General features: G+C 39.6%; 1 protein-coding gene across 1 annotated transcript in view; it reads right to left on the bottom strand.

Moving 5' to 3' along the window:
* The window catches only part of LOC124785992 (transmembrane channel-like protein 7), a 46631-nt gene extending 31114 nt beyond the window's left edge, over positions 1-15517 (bottom strand). Inside the window, exons 1-2 of the mRNA XM_047254226.1 lie at positions 15357-15517; positions 7867-8038 (exon numbers count right to left, since the gene is read on the bottom strand). Of these exons, the coding sequence (XP_047110182.1) occupies positions 7867-8032 (166 nt within the window). The 5' untranslated portion in view covers positions 8033-8038; positions 15357-15517. The remainder of the gene's footprint in view (positions 1-7866; positions 8039-15356) is intronic.
* Positions 15518-22271: the final 6754 nt, after the last annotated feature.

The following is a 22271-nucleotide window of genomic DNA, read 5'->3' as shown; positions in this document are numbered from 1 at the left end:
AATCTTTGCACTCTAGAAGATTTAATTCTGCACTTGACTTGGATGCCCCACCCACTGTGATTATTTTATGCTTTTGCTAAATCAAGAAAGTTATTTTAGGCTTATTTGTAAAACAGGCAATTCAGAATTTTTGAAAATGTTGTGATATAAATCCTCTTAAGCTCAAAGAATACTTGTAATAAAATAAATTACAGTCTTTATAATCTTGACACACCCAAATTTCTCACAATACCACTGGGCATGTAACATTTTTAATCCCTCCAGCTTTTACTTTTATCATTTGGACATTGTTTCTCTACAGCATAAAGTAAGTTTTATACTCTATCTGTACTTATATTGGACATACGTACACCTTGTTTTCTCATCTTCTATTATATGCAACAGTTATACATCTATCAAATTTACGGCAGCTTTCAGAAACCCTCAAAAATGGCCTAATACAAAGGCCAAGACTGATAGTAAACCCAATTTAAAAAAAGTTCTCCACAGCAATTGGAACAGTTTTTCATTAATTCAACAGACACTTGCAGAATTAACACATAAAGAAATTGATAAATGCTCAAGAGAAAGACCAAGAGTGTGTTAAGATCAAGCACTGACCAGTGAGAGGAGACTTCGTATGAATTTCTTATGCCTGTGTAGGAGTGTGATTATCAGACAAGTGACTAAACGTGCAACTTTGGACCATATCATACTGTATGTAATTTATCAGATGCCACATACTATGTTGTGGATAATGAACTTTCATTAAGAAGACAAAAGTGCAGAGATATCACCCATGTCCTCCACAAGAAGCCCTTTTACAGCCCTAAGGTGCAGATCATTGATGGGGGCGTCTCACTGAAGCAAACTAGAGATCTGCTCAATAATCATGGAGCTTTAATGGGAGGGGCTACCTCTGATGCTCACAACAGTGAAAAAGATGACAACAGGACCAGAATCCAAGGATTCACCAGTTTTGCAATATAGAGGACCACTAACAACTTCTACATCCAACATGCTGTAGTCGTCTCCATTAAGAACTTCTGAACGAGCGTATCACTGTTTTTACAGAAGAGGGAGCAATGCCATGAGCTCTAATGCATGTGGTACGGTGTAACAATTAGCATCACTTGCTAGTCTGATGTGAGTCACCAGCTAAAACCTAGCCATCATCAACTGTTAATTGTACCTTCCATTGAGAGTTCAGTTCTTTTCTGGCTGTACATTAGTGTTCATAATAAACATGCTTTCACTTTTTAGTGTTGTATTTCATCAATGACCCTGCTTTTGGATTTGTACTCACGTGTGGCTACAATGTGACAATAGCTTCAAAAAGTATTTACTACGAAATATATCTTTGATGTTAACAAATTTATATTTTACAGAAAGTCTTTTATTGGTATCTGCAGTCTACACCTGGTATCCTCCCCAATTCAGCCATAGTTATTATGATAGCCAAATATCAACAATGGCAACCATAATGGGAGGAGGGGGGGGCATACCCTTAGATCCCAGGGCAAGGAACAAAAATATACTGAGGTCAGATGTTTTTCTTTCAAGAACATTGTTTAAAATTTGGTATTATGCAGGTGTTTAACAGGGTCACAATTGGAACTTTTTTATGGTTACTTAAAAAGTTACCATTTGTGTTCCAAAATATTGAAAATATTCCCCCCCCCCCCCCCCCCCCTACAAACTATTGTATGGGTGCCCTTGAATGGCAGAACTAATTTATTACTACTATTGTCTCAATTCCTAATCTAATTCCCTCAGTATTATCTAATTTCGGCTACATTCCATTACTTTGTTTTATTTTCTTAATGTACATCTTATAATCTCTTTTGAAGACCTTATCCATTCCATTCAACTGCTCCTTAGTCTGTCTCAAAATTTCTCCTTTATTTCCTTTCTTGCTTGTAATGTACAGACTGAGTAACATTAGGATAAGCTGCAACACTGTCTCACCTCTTTCTAAACTACTGCTTGGCTTTCGTGTCCTTTGACACTTGTAACTGCAGTCTGGTTTCTGTATCAGTTCTAAACAACTTTTTCACTTAACTGTATTTTATGCCTGCTTTCTTGGGAATTTAAGAGAGTTTAATCCACCCAGCAATGTCTAATGTCTTTTTCTAAATTTCCGTATGTTGTAAATGTAGGTTTGCCTTTCTTCACTCCATCTTCTAAGATAAGTTGTTGGATCAGTAATGCCTCATCTGTCCCTTCATTTCTCCTGAACCAAAATGACCATCCTGAAGGTCAGGTTCTATTGTCTTTCAATTTCTCATTCAAGAATTTGTGTCAGTAATTTACAACAATGACTTATTAAGCAGTTTTGTAGCACCTGCCCACTTTGGGATTCGAATTATTACAGTATTCTTAAAGCCAGAGGATATGTTGCCTAATTTATATTTTGCACATTATGTGGATAATTTTGGCATGGTATTTTCTCCCAAGGATTTCAATAATTCTGAGGGAATGTCATCTACTTCAAGTGAATTGCCTGACTTACAGCCAACAGTGTTCTATCAGATTCTTCTCATAGTATTCCACTTCCAACTCATTTTCATCTATTTCTTCTTCTCTTTTCATGATATTGTTTTCAAGTTTGTACCCTTTTTATAGGTCTTCTATAAATTCCTTCCACCTTTTGGCATTCCCTTCTTTGTTTAGTATTAGTTTACCACCAGAGATCTTGATATTCATAAAGCTGTTTGTCTTTTCATCAAAGGTTACTTTAATTTTCCTAAAAATCTGTCTTTCCCATTGTCATATATGCTTGTACAACTTTGCATTCCTTCACAAATCATTCCTCCTCCTCCATTTTGCAATTTCTAATGTCTCATTTTTGTAGGCATTTGCATTCCCTTATGCCTGCTTCATTTGTTGCATTTTCATATTTTCTCCTTTCGTCGATTACATTCAATATCTTGTGTACTATCCAAGGATTTATACTGGGTCTTGTCCTTTTTGATCCTTTGCTGCCTTCACTATTTCATCTCTCAAAACTACCAATTTGTCTTCTACTGTGTTTCTTTCCACTGTTTCTCTCTGTTATATTCCTTTTCCTTGTTTCATTCAATCATTGTCTAATACTTACTTTGAAACACTCAAAATCTCCTTTTTCTTTCAATTTATTCTGGTGTCATTTACTTAATTTTTTACTTTCCTGTGATTTCTTCACTTTTAATCTTCAGTTCATAACTTACAAATTATGGCAGAGTCCACATCCACTGCTGGAGAGAATTTGTAATGTAAAATCCGATTTCTAAATTTATGTCTTATCATTCTACAGAATACGTCTGCCTGCTTAGCTGAGTGCTAACAAGCTTGCCTACCATGCTGCGGGCCTGGGTTGGAGATTTTCTCTGCCCGTGGAGTGGGCATTGTGTTGACCTCATCATTTCATCACCACCGACATGCAAGTTGGCCAATGTGGTGTCACCTGAAATAAGACATGCACCCGACGGCCAAACTTCCCCACACGGGGCCTCCCAGCCACCAATGCCACACCATCATTTCGTTTCATAGAGCCTACTTGAAGGCTACTGAAGTCTCCAGAGCTTTTCCACATACACACCAACTTTTAGTGATGCTTATTTCATGTGCCAGTATTTGTAGCTGTGAAGTTTTTTCCGTCCTGCTTGGCATGGGTAGAAATTGTTTATTTTCACTTGCTCCGTGCGTACACTGCAACACACGGAACCAAACACTCAGTCCTATAAGTCCACAATAGACTGAGTTCACTAAGTGACCGGAGCACTAACAATTCCAGGATGTAGTACATTCAGCATAGCAATACACCAGTTCCATACCAGTAACCACTAGAGACTGGAAACAAACTATATCAACTTGTCTGTGTAGTGGCGCAATATGAAAAGCTACAAAGTATAGTAAGGAACGAGCTGTGGGCGAAGCCCAGGCCACAGTTTCAGTAGCATTCAGTTGCCACCAGGAACGGAACATGATGTGGCACAAATCCTAGCATAATGGCTCCCCTTACAACAGCGACCCGCAGCCATCGTTCGCAGCCCAGTACCTCTGACATGTCCATATCTGTGCTAGGTGGAAAAACCGAATTACTGCTGAATGCAAAACCCTTCCCCCCTTAAATAGTGCTTAGGGCCAGAAATGCCCCAACCAATGCCTGTGCCGACTGTGTCCAGGAAAAGGAGAGGGCAAAATTGGAATCCCTGCCAATGGCTCATGCAGCATGCCCTCCACCACCAGAATGGGAGGTGGGGTTGCCCTGTTGGGAAGTGACTGTCGCACGTGACAAGGATGACAGAGTCATCCTCCATCAGCACCTCGTCCTGTGAACATACAGAGTCCCGCAATCATTCAGAGCAGTCAGCACAGGTGGTAGGGACAGTAGATATGCACGGCACAGTGGGAGGGAAGGGATCCACCCTCACTGGCTCCCATCACTTGTCAGTATCTACTTCCCTTCAATGCCTTGCAGTGGAACGCAGAGTGGAGGGAAAGGAGCACGTCCAGAGGCTGGTACAGTTTTTGTATGAAACCAGTGGTGCCGCCCATCGGTGCCTGAGGAGAATTCAGGGGTGGCACATCATGTTGTGGGTGGAGTTGACTGTGGTGACAGACCAGCTGCTCCTGGCTGACTGCCACATCAAACATCTGTTGCCCCATTGCCAACCACAAAGCCCTGGGTCCACCCAGGATTTTGGCTCAATGTGCAGGCCCACACATGGCACTATAAAACGGCGAGGTGTGTGGCTCTGGACCTGCACTGTCAATTGCAGGATGTCAAACAGGGTACATGAAAATGAAATGATCGTGTGGTATTGATGGCTGGGAGGTCCCGTTCGGGGAAGTTCGGCCGCCGGGTTGCAAGTCTTATTTCAGGTTACGCCACACTGGGCGACTTGCGCATCAGTGGTGGTGATGAAAGAATGATGAGGACAACACAACACGCAGTCCACAAGCAGAGAAAATCCCCAATCCAGCTGGGAATTGAACACGGGCCCTCTGCATGGTAGGCAAACACTTTAAGCTAAGTAGGCAGACAGGCACCAGTGCAAAATTTCGGCCAAGCTACATTCATCGACAGGTGTCGACTGGTATGTGGCCAGAAAGCTAGTAAGTGCACCACTTGAGTTTGCTGTCAATAAGATTTCTTCCCCTCCCCCCCCCCCCCCCCCCCTCGATTTGAATGTCCTGACCAACCACTTGGGTTCTGAACTCGATACAGAGGTGGAAGTCAAGTGCTCGATACCAATCTGTCTACAAAAATCCCGAAACACCGCAGCCTTAAACTGTGGGCTGTTGTCGAAAACCATTGTAGCTGGGGGTCCCTTCTCTAGCAAAGGTAGTAGATAAGCCCCAGAAAATGTTGTAGACATCCACAATACATATGGGAAATTTGGAAGGAGGTCAACAACCTACAACCACACTGCTACATGGAAAGGGCCAGTGAAATCTACATGTAAACCTAGGCATTAGTGATCAGGGTTGGGCCATAAGTTAAATCACTACTGGAGCAAACTGGTTATGTGCACAGGTGTAGCAGTTGTGGATAGTACACTTTTGGCACATTCCCCAATGTGCAGTGAGGAGGAGTTGCAATACGCAGGGGCGGAGTGCAGGAGGGACAACGACCCAACATTCTGCACCATCTGTAGCTAACAAAATTACTTTTTCTGTAACAAAGGCTGTGCCTGAGAGAAAAATATGTGCACCACTCTGGAGCTGAGATCAAGCTACACCTGCCGCACTGTGGACAACACCCCATATGGGAGCAGGTCACAGCTTGTCTCTGCTGCAATATTGCCTGCTGTAATAGGAAACTTGTCTAGAATGTGCCACTGGTTCGCGTCCAAGGCAAAACACAATGTTTCATGTTGAGAGCAAAATCGACATCAGGTCCACATGGCAAATGAGACAGGGCAACAGCATAAGAGTGCTGCATGACAGTTCTGTAATGGATGCCGTAAATGCAGTTGCTAAGAAACAACACCCACTGCTGAAACCGTTGCACAGTTTTGTCCGGAAGTTTTGAATGGGGACCAAACAATGACAGCAGGGCCTTATAGTCCATAATCATATGACACTTGGTACCACAGAGTTGGACATGGAACTTCAAGACACCATAAATGGTGGCCACAGCCTCTTTTTCAATCTGTGAATAATTTCAGTGTACCGAGTTCAATGACTTAGATGCAAACGTGATAAGTTGTCCCACGTCATCAGCAAATTTACGTGAGAGGACAACACCAACACCACAATCTGATGCATCTGTGATCAGTATTAGCCGTTCACCCAGTTGTAATGTCCACAAACAAGGGGCCAACCTAAGACACTTTTTAAGCTGCACAAATGCCCATTGATAAGCCTCTGACCATACAAACTGAGCACCCTTTTTATGTAAGTAGTTAAGTGGGGGGTGGGGGATGAGTGGCATTTGGAATATACTTGATGCAATAATGCACTATGCCCAGAAAAGATAGCAGTTCTTTTAAGATTCTTAAGCACCATCAAATTAATAATGGTGGTCAAATGGTCTTGTGTGGGTGTAAGCTCATCTTTACTTACTATGTGGCCCAATTACCTGACTATGTTGGAAGAAACTACACTTGGCGAGACAACAACGTAGGTCACTGGATTACAGTCACTCAAACAACAGTCATAAACTGTGCAAGTGCAGCTCCTGCATGTCCTCTGTTAACTAACAAATCATCCAAATAGTTGACTCAATTAGGGATGCCTTGAATCAGCTGTTCTATACACCTCTGAAAATTTGCAGCAGCACCAGTGACATCAAATGGCAATATTTTATATCTGGGCATGCTGAATGGTGCGTTAATCACTTGAAACTGTTTTGTGGGCTCATCGACAGGTAACTGGAAATATAAATCAGTGAGATCAACTTTTGAAAAATACTGACCTCCAGCCAATTTAGCTAACAAATACTCTTGCCTATGGATTGGGCACAAATCAAAATTTGCGTAGGCATCAATGGTATACTTAAAATCACCACAGCTCCAAAGTGACCCATTAGGTTTTTGTACGATAACCACAGGTGTCACTCACTAGCTAGACAAGACTGGAGAGATAACGCCTAGATTCTGAAATATGTCTAGTTCTGCCTTAATTTGTTTGTGCATGGTGAATGGTGGTGAATGGTATCAGAGAGGCTCTGCAGAACTTAGGCAGTGGTGAATGCTTCAAAGAGATAAGTGCTTGAAAATTCATAGCACAATCTACAGTAGGCATACACGTTAAGTTCCAAAAATGGAATCGCATAGAAGGTGAGAGAGAAATCTCGTACTAATTCTGAATATAAATGAACAAGTTTTATTAGGAGGAGGTCTCTTAATTTGCTATCCAAAAAACTTTTTGCAAACTTAACCATTTAATTATTACATAAGAGGATTTATTAAAAAGCAAGTCTCGTTTTGTGTGTGCTATTATTTATGAAAAGTATTCCACGTAAGCTCTGTGCTGTCCCCAGAGTGTAACAGCTGTACTTGGCATCATAACATGCAAAGTAATCGAAGGCGGCAAAGAATCTTGTGTATGAAACTTCAGGTCAAGGAATATCAACAACCAGAAGATTATAACAATAACATATATATTGATGTACAGAAACTCTCCCCATTCCCCACCTCCACTTCCCACCCTGAAGTTCAAATGAGTTGTAACCCTGTGAAGGAAGAGACAGCCACACAATGCAAGCAATTTTCTCTCATATACATGTCATCTGTTTAAGAGTTTGTTACTGGTTGCTCCATATCATCCTTTCCATTGGCTGCATCCAATTTCACATGATGACACACAGCCAACATCTGTTCTTTTGTACACAAGTGCAGCACACCAATAGCCCTTAGTAAACTTTAGTCCTAATACATTTTAAAAATATTAAAATACCTGCACGGGACTGTTTGCTTGGAAGTAATGTGGCAATGTGTGATGGATCACGCTGTAGTGCTTCAAGGTCCACATCAGCTGGATAACTTTCTTGATAAAATTCAGAGCCCGCTTCCTCCCAGCCCTGCCCACGAGACACACGTTTTTTGCGTTCACCGCCTGACATCTCTACCTGAAAATAAAATTAAAACAGTTAAAGAAATGAATATTTTATTAGTCATTATTGGAATTTACATGAAATGAAGATAAAAGGAAAACATACACTCTCATTAAATGAAATTTACAAGTGCCACAACAACGAAAGCGCAGTCTGTGACGTAGTTCATACCTATATTTGCACTGTCAATGAGCATTACAAACAACTTACAAATTCTTAGTAACACGTCCCATCATCCAGTCACATACTCAGTTTAATGTGTGAAATGCACTGTAATAGCCTGCTAACAACATGAAAAGCTTAGCACTCATACTTACAATGACAGGTATATAAACATACAGAGGTGGAAGGGAGGGGAGGGGAGGGGAGGGAGAGAGAGATGCCAGAACCATAGAAATTTTTAAAATGGCCAATTGTTTCAAAAGAGATAATGCTACCGTACACACAGAGCAACTCACATCTACTCAGGATTCTTTGTCATTTGGCATATTTTTAGCTCTGGTAGAAAAATGCTAAGTTGCACCATGGCTCGGAGTCTATGTTAAACTGTAGGTTTCATTATAACTGGCTAGTAAATCAGTTCGGAGGTCTGAGGAAGGCAACAGCATACTACCTCCAATAGGATAACGCCCAGTAAAGCACTGTGATGTTCAGAACAATCTTTGTGTTGATGACAGCTTTACTTATCTTCAATAGTAATTCATTGCTGGTTTGTACACAAATATGTACAGTTTCCTGCTTCCCTGAAGTTTGAAATCAGAAGTACAGTGATTAAAAAAGCTTGTAACTACACATGAAAACTCCTCTTTATTCCATGTTTTCCCTACAGAAACAGGGTGCTACATCTTAGTCCTCTACGCTTAACATATTAATTCCTGTATTTACATGATGCTAACAGATGTAACATATCAACTCTCATTATGACTTTCAAGCTCTGTAAGCAAAAGAGAAGTTCCTCCAACATTCTGATGCATTACTGTCAGCTTACCTACATATGTTTCTTTTGCATGTGGAACCTTGTTTAGCTTAACTTCATTCAAAACACCCTGTATGAATGAGGTATTTAGCATAAAAACAACCCACCTTCTACTTCCATAATCACAGGAATTTTACCATTGGTACCTGTGTCCCTAATCCCCACCACATTCCCTCCTTATACAGGGTGTTACAAAAAGGTATGGCCAAACTTTCAGGAAACATTCCTCACACACAAATAAAGAAAAGATGTTATGTGGACATGTGTCCGGAAATGCTTAATTTCCATGTTAGAGCTCATTTTAGTTTCGTCAGTATGTTCTTCCACCTACGCTCAATGGAGCACATTATCATGATTTCACACGAGATACTCTACCTGTGCTGCTAGAACATGTGCCTTTACAAGTACAACACAACATGTGGTTTATGCACGATGGAGCTCCTGCACATTTCAGTCGAAGTGTTCGTACGCTTCTCAACAAAAGATTCGGTGAGCGATGGATTGGTAGAGGCGGACCAATTCCGTGGCCTCCACGCTCTCCTGACCTCAACCCTCTTGACTTTCATTTATGGGGGCACTTGAAAGCTCTTGTCTACGCAACCCCAGTACCAAATGTAGAGACTCTTCGTGCTCGTATTGAGGACGGCTGTGATACAATACGCCATTCTCCAGGGCTGCATCAGCACATCAGGGATTCCATGCGACGGAGGGTGGATGCATGTATCCTCGCTACCGGAAGACATTTTAAACATTTCCTGTTACAATGTGTTTGAAGTCACGCTGGTACGTTCTGTTGCTGTGTGTTTCCATTCCATGATTAATGTGATTTTAAGAGAAGTAATAAAATGTGCTCTAACACAGAAAGTAAGCATTTCCGGACACATGTCCACATAACATATATTCTTTCTTTGTGTGTGAGGAATGTTTCCTGAAAGTTTGGCCGTACCTTTTTGTAACACCCTGTATTTTCAGCTATCAATTCCACTAACGTACCTTTCCTCCCCTGTTTAAATGTAGGACATGTCTTGTGTAACCCACTATTAAAACAACAGCTACTGGCAAAGTCAATACCAATCCAGACAGCTCCTGGTTAACATGACTGATGGCTTTGTCCATCCAGGGTTGCAACTGCAGAACTTCAGTGAAATCTGTGGTGTTACATATAACTCTGGAAGAGTGTTGTGTTGCCCTATGTCTATCTAGCCGACAATGATACTCTTCGTCTTTAAGTGATATAGTGATTCAGTAGCTGCGAGCATGAAACTGTGTGTGTGTGTGTGTGTGTGTGTGTGTGTGTGTGTGTGTGTGTGTGTGTGTGTGTGTGTGTCATGTAAAAATTGTATGAAAGGCTGTCACCCATTTTCAAGGTGTGGTGGCAATTACAATAACTCCACAAGATGAAGTACCTGCGTGGGCATTTGTGTACTCTCAATGCAGCGTCATTCCAGGCTAGAGTAATTGGGCAAGCCCAGAGTAAACACCTGCAGTGTAACAATACTGGGAGAGACACATACATAAACAGAAGAAGCATAGTCAATTCTAATTCATGTAACAAACTGTCAAACTGATGTACATAGTCTTATGTGATGTTCCCTATGCGGTAAAGTTGTGTTTCGAAGAAGTTATTACACTTAATGAAATAATATACAGAGACTGTTACAAAAAAACCTCTTCATGTTTATTCCCGACAGTTCCATACCTGTCAAAGATTTCAATTCCTGCATACTCAAGACTGCAGTTTGACAGATCTGCACCAACGCAGCTGGAATACAGTTTTATTTCAGGCGCAGAAAGTCAAAAAACTCAAAAAATATCTCTCTCTCTCTCTCTCTCTCTCTCTCACACACACACACACACACACACACACACACACACGTGTAAATAAGGGACATCACAAATAGAAAATTATTAGAAACACAGCTATTGAAACAGTGCTTGAATAAAGCAGTCAATCCTGTGAATGGATACCAGGAAATAGTCATTTCAACATGAGCAACAAAGCACACAAGATTAGGGTTTTCTATTTGCTGGGCCCTTCACCAATAATTGTGCTACATGTGCTAGTAGCTGATGAGGTTATTAATATATGCACACCAAAACTACTGTGTGCTAGAGGACAATATCATCAGTGAAGGAATCCAGATACTAAGGACAGAGTCTTTTACAGAGGAGGATTAATAGCACTTCATTTTAGCTAACTGGATGGAAGGAGGTGCACCACTGGTAGGCTGTTGACTTCATTTGACTGAAGCTTTTTATCCCTTACATCCAGTTACTAACTTTCATTCTGCATGACCTAGTGCCTTTACAGAGGGATCACTACTGTTTGTGTAAAGCACAGAGTCCCTCAGTATGACTCAAGACATCCACTATATCATTTTTGTGTACTGTCACCTGTATTATTACACAGAACAATGAAATCCTCCCCTAACATTTTTGAGTGGAGAAGTGAGTTCTAGAAAGGCCGGACATCTTTTGTTACTGGATTCATGTATTACCTGGCTTGAAGTATACTCAAAGACTCTTGAGAAGCGATTAATTTCATAGTGTAAATGGACCTTAATCTACTTCAGTGTCCACGGAGTGTATGGGACTAAAGATGGTTGACAGTGAATTCATTCAGAGAGTGCTCCTTGACAACATGACCTGGGAAACAACACACAGCAGCTATAATTCATGTACATTACATTACAGTTGCAGTTAATATTTTAAAAAGTTGTAAAATAATAATTTAAATAGTCCTATGTCATCTCAATTAAAACTTATTAAGAATCTATCAGTCTCTTAATAGGCAGAGGAGTCGTTGACATGACACTGGCCCCCACTCCCTTTTCCTTCTTTGTAACAGCTGAGGTTTGGTGTACAATAAGTTCCCCAAGGTTGTGTTTTGTACAGATTCCATGAGATTTATAAAAGCAGGCTCCACAGTTGGTAGGAACCATTAGCATGGTCTAGGTGCAGCATATTTCAGCACTCATTAATATCTGTTTAGATTTTGAATAAAAATAATCTGCAATGGTGGCTGAAGAATTTCAATACAATGAGTCATCCTCATTCTGGCAATGGTCTCATCAAAGAGGACACAGGAGCATATAGATATTCAGGATGAGGGTGAGAGTGGAGGAACTGTCATTCAATGGAACAGAAGACAAAGGTGATGATTTTGAAGACATGAAGGCATTAAGGAGTCAAATATTAGATGATGATGATGATGATGAATGGGGGGCACTCAGAAGGGTGGTCATCACCACTGTTTCAAGGTGTCAGCATGCCAATCTCGAGCATGTGCACGTGTGTGTGTGTGTGTGTGTGTGTGTGTGTGTGTGTGTGTGTGTGTGTGTGTGTGTGTGTGTGTGTGTTGAAATCCTCTTAACAATTGTAAAAACTGCCTTCCTGTTACCCTTTATTATGACACTTAAAATTGATTAATAAAAATGCTAAACTGCCCGAATGAGCTACAGATTCAGAGCACGCTGCCCCCTTTTCTGAACACCAGAAACAAGGTCTGAAGTTTCACACAATTTCAAAACCCATGTTGACAGTGGCTAGGATGGTGGGCAGATCTCCAGCCAAACTGGGGTGTTGCCCTTATGTCAATATATAAAACACACAGCTGAAAAATCTGAGACCGAAATTGGTAAACTACAAACTCGCCGAGTGGTGGACTTCCCACTGGACGGGTGAGTGGTGGACTTCCCACTGGAGGAGGAAATAGGGTGTTATTGGACAGTGTCCTATTGACAGTCTGGTGAGCAGCACTTCCTTCCATCGGTGTGACTCATATGAAGTCCACCATGTCAGTATGATTGATTTGATTGACTGTAGTTTGTTGTTTACAAACTTCCAGCCATTCCATTTACCATGATTCTTCTGCCAGATAGTGAGATGACAGCACACTGAAGTACATCACCATCCTTACATGCTTCTTTGTCTGCTTTGTTGACTGTTTCACTTCCTGCGTTCGACGTGTCTTGGTTTCTAGCGAAAGACCACTTCCTTACCCTGGTGTTGCATCTGCTCTAAGGTGTCATGCATGATCTGAATCATCTTCTCTTCTGGCTACATTTGGTGTACTGCTTGTAACACACTGAGCAAGTCAGAACAGACAAGAAACTTTGCACTGTTATGCTTTTGTATCTGCTCCAGTGCCTCAAGGACGCCATGCCATAATTTGTAAACTGTTCCGGAAGATGTTCTCAGAAAGCCCTAACAGGGAAAACAGATAAACAACTGACTGCATTCCCTTGCTGGAATCCATTCGCATAAATAATTTTCACCAACATGATAGTGAAAGCATCTCTCCCTGAAAAAGGACTGAATAAAAAATGGTGGACATCCATGCTTCCAGACCCATGAAGCTGGTGAAGGATGTTTTATCTCCAAGTGGCATCATACAGTTTTTCCTGGTTAAAAAGAAGATGATAGTTCTTGCAAGGTAGGAAGGTAGATAGTTTGGGTTGGTTGGTTGGTGGTGGTAGTAGTAGTGGTGGTGGTGGTGGTGGTGGTGGTGGTGGTGGCGGCGGCGGCAGTAGTGGGGAGATAGACACTATCACACACTATCTGAGTGGGGACTACCCAATGTAAAGTTGCTTTTACAAGGCTGCAAAGGCTTACATTAGAATGGGACTGTAATATATTGCTCTCCAGTACAAGTCAAGTATTTTATTGCTGTGCTAACTCTGGGCATTTACTTGTAGAGTTAACTTGAATCACTGGTTCACAAGTTTTTCAAATGAAGGCTTCCACAAGGCAAGGGAAGAGAATCAACTGAACAGTCGTCAGATACATGTGTGAAACTGTTCACATTTAAAGCTCACTGGTAACCAGGTACGAAAGGAATATTCCATAGCTTGTAAGTGGACTTCAGTCAAATTAACCAGAAGATCACAACACAAAGGAAGAGCTTATGTCTCTTAGATGTTGATTCCATAAGAGAGTGTGTATTTGGAGCTTACAGGTGCTCAGTGGCAGATGCCATAAGAGAAAAAGCACAAGTATGGGTTGGGGGAAAGGAAATCAGCTCTCATTTTCAAAGGACTTAGGAAAACGAAGGTAAATCAGAGTCTGGATGGCTGTAGACGGATTTGAACTTCCAGCCTCCCAAATGCAAGTCCAGTATGCCAACTACTGTGCCACCTGACAGTAGAAGGCAGAGGAAGAGACTATTACTTTTTTACTAATCAGCATGCCACACAATACTGCAATAACTATTTATTATAGTAATATTGTGTACCTCTGCACTTAATTAGACTGCCTCAAATATCAGGTGCTCCAACGGCCACTTAATCATTACAGCTACAGCTTCTGAAATTATCCTACATTGCTGCAATAACAACTCATTCATATCAACAAAATTTGAACTTCAGTCCCAATTATGGAACCTAAGTAAATACAACGCAAAAAAATCAGACTGTATGATTTGTCACAACAAGGCTACAGTAAAGCTGCATATGCACCACCCTTGAATTTTTGAGTATGATGCAGACAAATCAGGCTTCACTACCACTAAATATGTTACCACAACCAGATTTCCTGCTTTCACATTACTTTCCAACCTAACACAGACGTCGGGCTGAGCTGCAGACCAGTCTGTAACCGTAATCAACATATTTTTGTGTGGGAAGGAGGACAATACACAACTATAGCTCAGCCTACATAAACTATATACATATATACAATACAGTAATTTGCCTTGGCATATATTTTTGGGGAGAAAAACCTAAACACTGTTACGCACTACCTAACCTTTATTAACAGAGCATAATAATCAAGTCCTCAAATACCAAGAATCTGCAAAGTAACATATATGAGTCTTCTGTATGAAACTTATATAAAAATATGTTCATTTACAAATTGTCAAATCTAACTGATACAATTCAAAGTATATGCAGCAGGTCGTTAAATTTCATAACTGCCAGAGTAAAATAAGTTTTTTATCACTAATATGCAGTGGCATTTTTTTTAAAAATCTTGTTACTACAGGGAGAGACTTACGTAAACAATGTCACACATATATGCTGTCATCCATCCTTGGTATTTTATATTCATACTGTACCTTCATTGATCAAAGGTATTAATAATATAGTGGTTAATGAAAATATATAGCTTTTACTCTCTATGTAGATGAAATACATTTGACGAATTGTGTTCATAAATTTAATTTACTTAACAGTTAGCTAGCGGAAACAATTATACAATATATTCTTCGGGCTTCACTGTAACGTTATTTTAAGAAACAGTCACATAAAAATCAACAGCAAATACTATGGATTTAAATAAACTACAGCCTACGAATATCTAATTACACGCACGGTATTTTTTATTCCGAAACTACAACTACAGATAACGATTCTTTACCTCAAAATTTGTCACTGGAATGACTGCATAAAAAGGAGCTAATGGTTAAAGCGATCGGTCCAAACAGACTCATGTGGTGAGATGACATCCTTCCATCAAACAAAAAATACATGCACCCCAAACAACACACAGATTCCATAGCTGTCAAAACTAATGGGCGTTTACCGAGTCCAAAGAAGATACACGGAAGATAATAGAAAAAGCATGCCTACATATTTTCGAGTGGTAGAATTAAGAATAGTCATAGATTGCTCTGTAAGTGTTTATATTATACAGTGTGAGATTATACTAGGCTTATATATGTGAAATTGTGCGTAATTAATACAACAATGTACAGTGTCATAACGTATCTTTTGTGCTTATTTATAATAAAAGTCGAAACGAACAATTTATTTATTTTAGGGTCCAAGTAGGCTAGATTCCAGCCTGTACAGATACAAAGAAACGTGTGTAAACCAAATGCCATTCTGGATGTGTAGCTATGAGGAAGACCTAAATTACGGAAGAAAAATAGAAAAAATTAGAGGCATTTACAACTGAAAACCGAAATCACGCCAGCGACTTATGAAAGAGGTTTATTTTTAACGGTAAAATCAATTTTAAAATTTTCGGATCTGATGGAAGACACACAGTTCCAACAAATGATTCCAATTATATAGGTCTGTGCTTGAATGCATGTCTTCAATCGAATTCGGAAATCTGCTTTTTCCTCGCAGAAATAACAGAAATTCAGGGCCAATTGCATAAATCTCACTGACTGGAGATCAAATTTGACATCATATCTGAAAGTGAGCAATGTTCAGAATGCAGCTCTACCACAATGTAGCTCTACTGTAAACTTGGATCCCCGAAGCAGGTTCAGAGCTCAGACATATATATATATATATATATATATATATATATGTGGATCAGAGGTTCAAATTTGATCTCAGGTAGCACGTAACATGCTTCGCAACACGGCTAAAATCAGCTGTCGGCACGATTATTGCGCTTCAACCGCAGATATTTATCGTCGTAGACACGCAGTATTTATCATTGATCAAGTAAACAGAAAAAGGATCGATCGCCAAATTTCTCGCAATACGAGAATGATCTGCTGCTGGAAATTGTGCTAAACTAGTGTAAAGATATAATTGTTTGATAAAATGATAAAGTCACTTTATTTCTCTCATAAGGCTGATTCCTTATGGACACCTCTGCAAGCTGTTGCTGTGTCTACTTTAAACACATCACCAACTACTATTTGATAGGTTCGTGTGGCGTAAAATCTTGAGATTAACAGCAACATGCACATTGCAGTCAGTGGTTGGATTCTTTTGTCTGATTTCATTAGATAGGCTCTGAGCCTTAGTTCCAACTGCTCTACAATACTTTTCTCCAAACCAAACTTAATTTTAAATAATAAGAATATTATGAATTTAATTTCAGTTTTTATATTTCTGGCTGAATGAATTTGGTTTATGAAAAATAGATTTTTGCTTAAATAATAAAACCAATCATTTAACTCCACGGGCGGGTTCACCCTTTCACAGAACGTGTGGGGAGCTCATTAGGTCTCGTCATCGTCGTCCTCTGTGCATACAGCTGAATGCTCAGATATTTGTAAAGTAAACGAAAGGAAACTATGTAATAGACACATCTTAGGGTTACTGCAAACAGAATTTTGCCCAACAATGGTCCAGTACATTCAGAAAACGGTCAGTACGGTATAGTATGATTTCAATTGCACAGTAATGTTGTTATAATTGTCTTTACGACCAATCATATACAGAAAGTAGTAACAAATGGAAAAAATAAATAACTGACTTGGGTTCGAACATGTGATCTTCTGCACTTCACCACACAACGCAACTTCTGAGCCACCGAAATGAATGAAACAAAATTATGTGGTTAATACGCTGTTTCGGAAGAACAATGACACAACTGCAAAATTCACCAAATCGAGATTATTGCACCAGTCGTCTCAGAAAAAGGTAACGCATCCAGTGAAAGATCGTCAGAACTGTAGTTATACATAGTGCCGCTAGAGGGTAGTTGCGTCTTTGTGGAAATATCGATTGTTGCGACATGGGTTGGGAAGAACATTGTTGTAATTGTCAGTTGCATGTTTCAGTTTGGTGAGTGTAGTAACGTATCCAGTGAAATAACGACAGAAGTTATGAATACTGCGGACTGAGAATCGTTTCTACTAAAATCGTTGGTGAAATAACGAGGTAAGTGTAAATTGTGTCTTGTTTTCCCAATATTTGAATAACTTATGCGTCGTAACTGTTCATAGCGGTATTGTTTCCTCAACTTTTAAATAACTTATTTGTCATAACTGTTCTTCGCGTCATTGTTGATGTGAACAAAATGGCTTTTTAATACATATAGGTCAATTTCATTTCCATTTTATAGGGGTAAAAATGAGCGACCGAGCAAAGATTATGCGACTTGCTTTTCAAGGGCTAGCGGAGGATAACAAAGGGACAAGGGAAATAAACTGTTCCATAATAAGTGAATTACAAGCACGGCTGAACAGTATAGAGCAACAACTATTAAGCCCACACTGTGAAATAACAGACAAGCAAATGAGCAAGGTGGAGCCACAGGCATCATCATCAAAACATAAATCCAAGGTAACACAATTGCCAGAAGCTTCAAATGTGTAAGCCGAGCAGCACTTCCGATAGCAGTTCAGATTTGTCCTCCGACTCAAGTGACAATTATCATCCATCAAGCAGCAATGAATCGTCTAAATCAAGTGAAAAATCAGTCGTCCATAAGGAAAAATCTCCCATTAAAAAGCCTAAAAAAATTTGAAGTTTTAGCAAATGGGACAGAGTAAAAGCCAAAACGTTGAGAAACAGTGGGAAAAGTTATACATAACGTACGAGTAATAACGCGAATTCTTTACAGACAAATGAAAAAACTGGTAGAAGCTGACCTCGGGGAAGATCAGTTTGGATTCCGTAGAAATATGGGAACACGTGAGGCAATATTGACCCTACAACTTATCTTAGAAGCTAGATTAAGAAAAGGCAAACCTACGTTTCTAGCATTTGTAGACTTAGAAAAAGCTTTTGACAATGTTGACTGGAATACTCTCTTTCAAATACTGAAGGTGGCATGGGTAAAATACAGGGAGCGAAAGGCTATTTACAAGTTGTACAGAAACCAGATGGCAGTTATAAGAGTCGAGGAACATGAAAGGGAAGCAGTGGTTGGGAAGGGAGAGAGACAGGGTTGTAGCCTCTCCCAGATGTTATTCAATATGTATGTTGAGCAAGCAGTGAAGGAGACAAAAGAAAAATTCGGAGTAGATATTAAAATCCATGGAGAGGAACTAAAAACTTTAAGGTTCGCCGATGACATTGTAATTCTGTCAGAGACAGCAAAGTACTTGGAAGAACAGTTGAATGGAATGGATAGTGTCTTGAAAGGAGGATATAAGATGAACATCAACAAAAGCAAAACGAGGATAATGCACTGTAGTCGAATTAAGTCAGGTGATGCTGAGGGAATAAGATTTGGAAATGAGACACTTAAAGTAGTAAAGGAGTTTTGCTATTTGGAGAGCAAAATAACTGATGATGGTCGAAGTAGAGAGGATATAAAATGTAGACTGGCAATGGCGAGGAAAGCCCTGAAGAAGAGAAATTTGTTAACATCGAGTATAGATTTAAGTGTCAGGAAGTCGTTTCTGAAAGTATTTGTATGGAGTGTAGCTATGTATGGAAGTGAAACATGGACGATAAATAGTTTGGACAAGAAGAGAATAGAAGCTTTCGAAATGTGGCGCTACAGAAGAATGCTGAAGATTAGATGGATAGATCACATAACTAATGAGGAGGTATTCAATAGGATTGGGGAGAAGAGGAGTTTGTGGCACAACTTGACCAGAAGAAGGAATCGGTTGGTAGTACATGTTCTGAGGCATCAAGGTATCACCAATTTAGTATTGGAGGGCAGCGTGGAGGGCAAAAATCGTAGAGGGAGACCAAGAGATGAATACACTAAGCAGCTTCAGAAGGATGTAGGCTGCAGTACGTACTGTGAGATGAAGAAGCTTGCACAGGATATAGTAGCATGGACAGCTGCATCAAACCAGTATCTGGACTGAAGAGCACAATAACAACAACGAGTAAAATTGTCAAGGCTCGAAAAATGCTCCGTATACTGATAAATGTATCCTCTCTTGTACAAAGAAAGTAACAGAAGACTATAGATGTCAGCTGTTCACAAATTACTGAGCACTGGGATCGTTACAAAGACAACGGTATTTTCTAAATACATGCATTTAAACGCTCGTTCTCAAATATCGTCGCATTACTGCCCAAGAACCTAGAAATCCGAGTTGCATTTTCTACTTGGTGAAAGATAAGCAGAAGATTCGTGTGTGCAAAACATTTCTGACAAACGCTTTGGGAATAACTGAAAGGAAAATCCGTACTGTTATCAAAGCGAAAAGGACTGGAACTGGGATGGCACCTGTGGACACAAGGGGACAACATGGTAAAACACCATAAGACTGATCCAGAAATCTTGAGTCAGTTAGGATTAACATAAACTCAATTCCCCATACTGAGAATCACTATGTAAGAAGTGACACAACAAGAGTATTCATCGATGGTGGCTTATCCGTCGCAGAAATGCACGGAAATTACTCTTCAGAGTGATCCTCCGCTAACCTGGTAGCTGCAAATTATGATGCCTACGCGCATATATTCAATACCGAATTTAACATCGGATTTTTTGTTCCAAAGAAGGGTCAATGCGACCAATGTGAAGCTTACAAAAACGGTACAGATGAAGACAAGGCAAAGCTGCAAGAAGCATTTCAAGAACATCAGGAAGAAAAAGAATTGAGCCGCATAGAAAAAAATCTTGGATAAGGAATTGGCTCAAAATAAGAAGATACAACTAGCTGTTTGTGATTTACACGCTGTCTTCTGGTATCAACGGGAAAAACATCTGCCTTTTTTTACAAGTCGAGGCTCAACTGTTACAATTTCACAGTAAGTGTCCATACATACCATTTTCACTACTATTATTACTTTTGAAGTCTGTTCTACTTATTTTTGTTGTTTGTTGCAGGTCACTGAGATTGGAAACGACAAAACTACCTTTTTTTCCCACGAAGGCACTGGAAACAGAGATGTGGTAGAAACAGCAACTTATGTCTTACAATATCTTGAAGAATTATCCAAGAACCTTCCTGGGATGGATGTCGTATTTTACCCCGAGAATTTCAGAGGGCAACAGAAGAGCAACTAAGTACCGTAAACTCAGTCTGTGATTCGCAGAAATCATGTAACAAAATGTTTCTATTGCAAAATCATATTGATATAAAATGCTCATTCTCCTCTATTTCAGATACATGATTGCAATGTATTTGTATGCAGTACAAATGCTGGATATTCAGTCCATTATGCAATTTGACTTGTGGTCGCACCCAGAACGAGGGAGACGCAGTTCATTGAGAGAGCAGTTAAGAGTGCTAAGAGGTCAGGGCCAATTTATGTACCCAATCAGTATATATCAGTCATCTGAAATGCAAAAAAGAAGGGAAATGTGCTACATCTTAGAGAAATGGGTTTTTCAGATTTCAATGACATTAAAGCTTTGCATGATGAGATGGCTCTTTACATGGCAAAGGATGCTGAAAGGAGTATTTTCAAAGTGTCCGAAATTAAATTATTTCGATGTGAAAAGGGAAGTGATGTGTTTCAGTATAAGAACAGTTGAAAACAGTCCGAGTGGGGACAAGTTGAGTTCAAAGGGAGAAAGAGGCGTTTAACAGGGAATGTAGATGGGAGTAATTTGGATCTGAAACCTGCTTATACTGCAAAAATGACGCTCCAAGGAAACAAAATTCAAGATTTAAACAATTTGGTTTACAGCAATATCATTCCTAAATATTACAAGGCCTTCTACTATTCTATTTCCACATAAATGTAATTTGTTGCTTTTATGTCATTTGGAAGTCCTTTATTTCACTTAGTATATTATTTTATGTCGGTAATAAGATGCAAATAATAAAAATGATAATAAAACAACGAAACTGCAAGAGTGAACAAAATATTATGGTTTAGAGATATATTTCTTTTTTCCTCACACACCTTCTTTAGTCATATTTGTTAAATTTCGGTAACAATGTCGAAAGAACAATGACACATTTACTTAAAGGGTTGCAAGGGTGTGAATGGGATGCTGTTTGCAGGAAATAATTTTTGAATTTTGTAGAGATTACTTAGTGTCAGAGTTAGGTCAACTTTCAATTCCATAGATAATTTTACTGTTGTCTTATGAAGTTGTCGTTTGGTCTTCTGCCTCTCCTGTAAACTATGCATTTTGACAGTTATGTCACTGTTCTTCTGGAACGGCGAATATATCTCAAAATACTTGCTTATGTTCTACTTCTCAATTCATGCCGAATTGTCATAGCAGTTTACATACATGTTTGGTAGCTAAAAACTTAATACAAATGGCATAGTTACTGCTACTTGAACCCAAAGAGAACATGCATAAGTGACGCTGAATCGTTATTGGCTGCTGTCAAATTCCCACACTTAACTCTTCGCTGCAAATATTTAGAATTTTACTTTCTTTCTCTGCTGCTAAGTGTCTGTGAAACACCTTTTACGAGTCGTCTCCCAAGACTTGTTATGAGACTGATCATTGAGTATACAGTAACCATTAGTTTCCTTAACCTAACCTTCCAGATCGAAAAACAGTATTCTGAGCATCAGTAGCGTGGAAATGGCGTAGTCACATATTTACTTGCCATTTTTTGTGTTAATAACAACTTTTTTATTACTTCAGTTGGTGTCTGTAAAAACAAAAGCGATGAATCGTAGTGCCACTACACATAAACTGGCGATTAGAGCTGAACCTGACTTTGAAACGCAAATTTTCGTCAGTCAAATATGATCC

This window comes from Schistocerca piceifrons, chromosome 1, assembly GCF_021461385.2.
Source record: "Schistocerca piceifrons isolate TAMUIC-IGC-003096 chromosome 1, iqSchPice1.1, whole genome shotgun sequence".
NCBI lineage: Eukaryota > Metazoa > Arthropoda > Insecta > Orthoptera > Acrididae > Schistocerca > Schistocerca piceifrons.
This window is presented reverse-complemented; position numbering and strand designations above follow the sequence as displayed.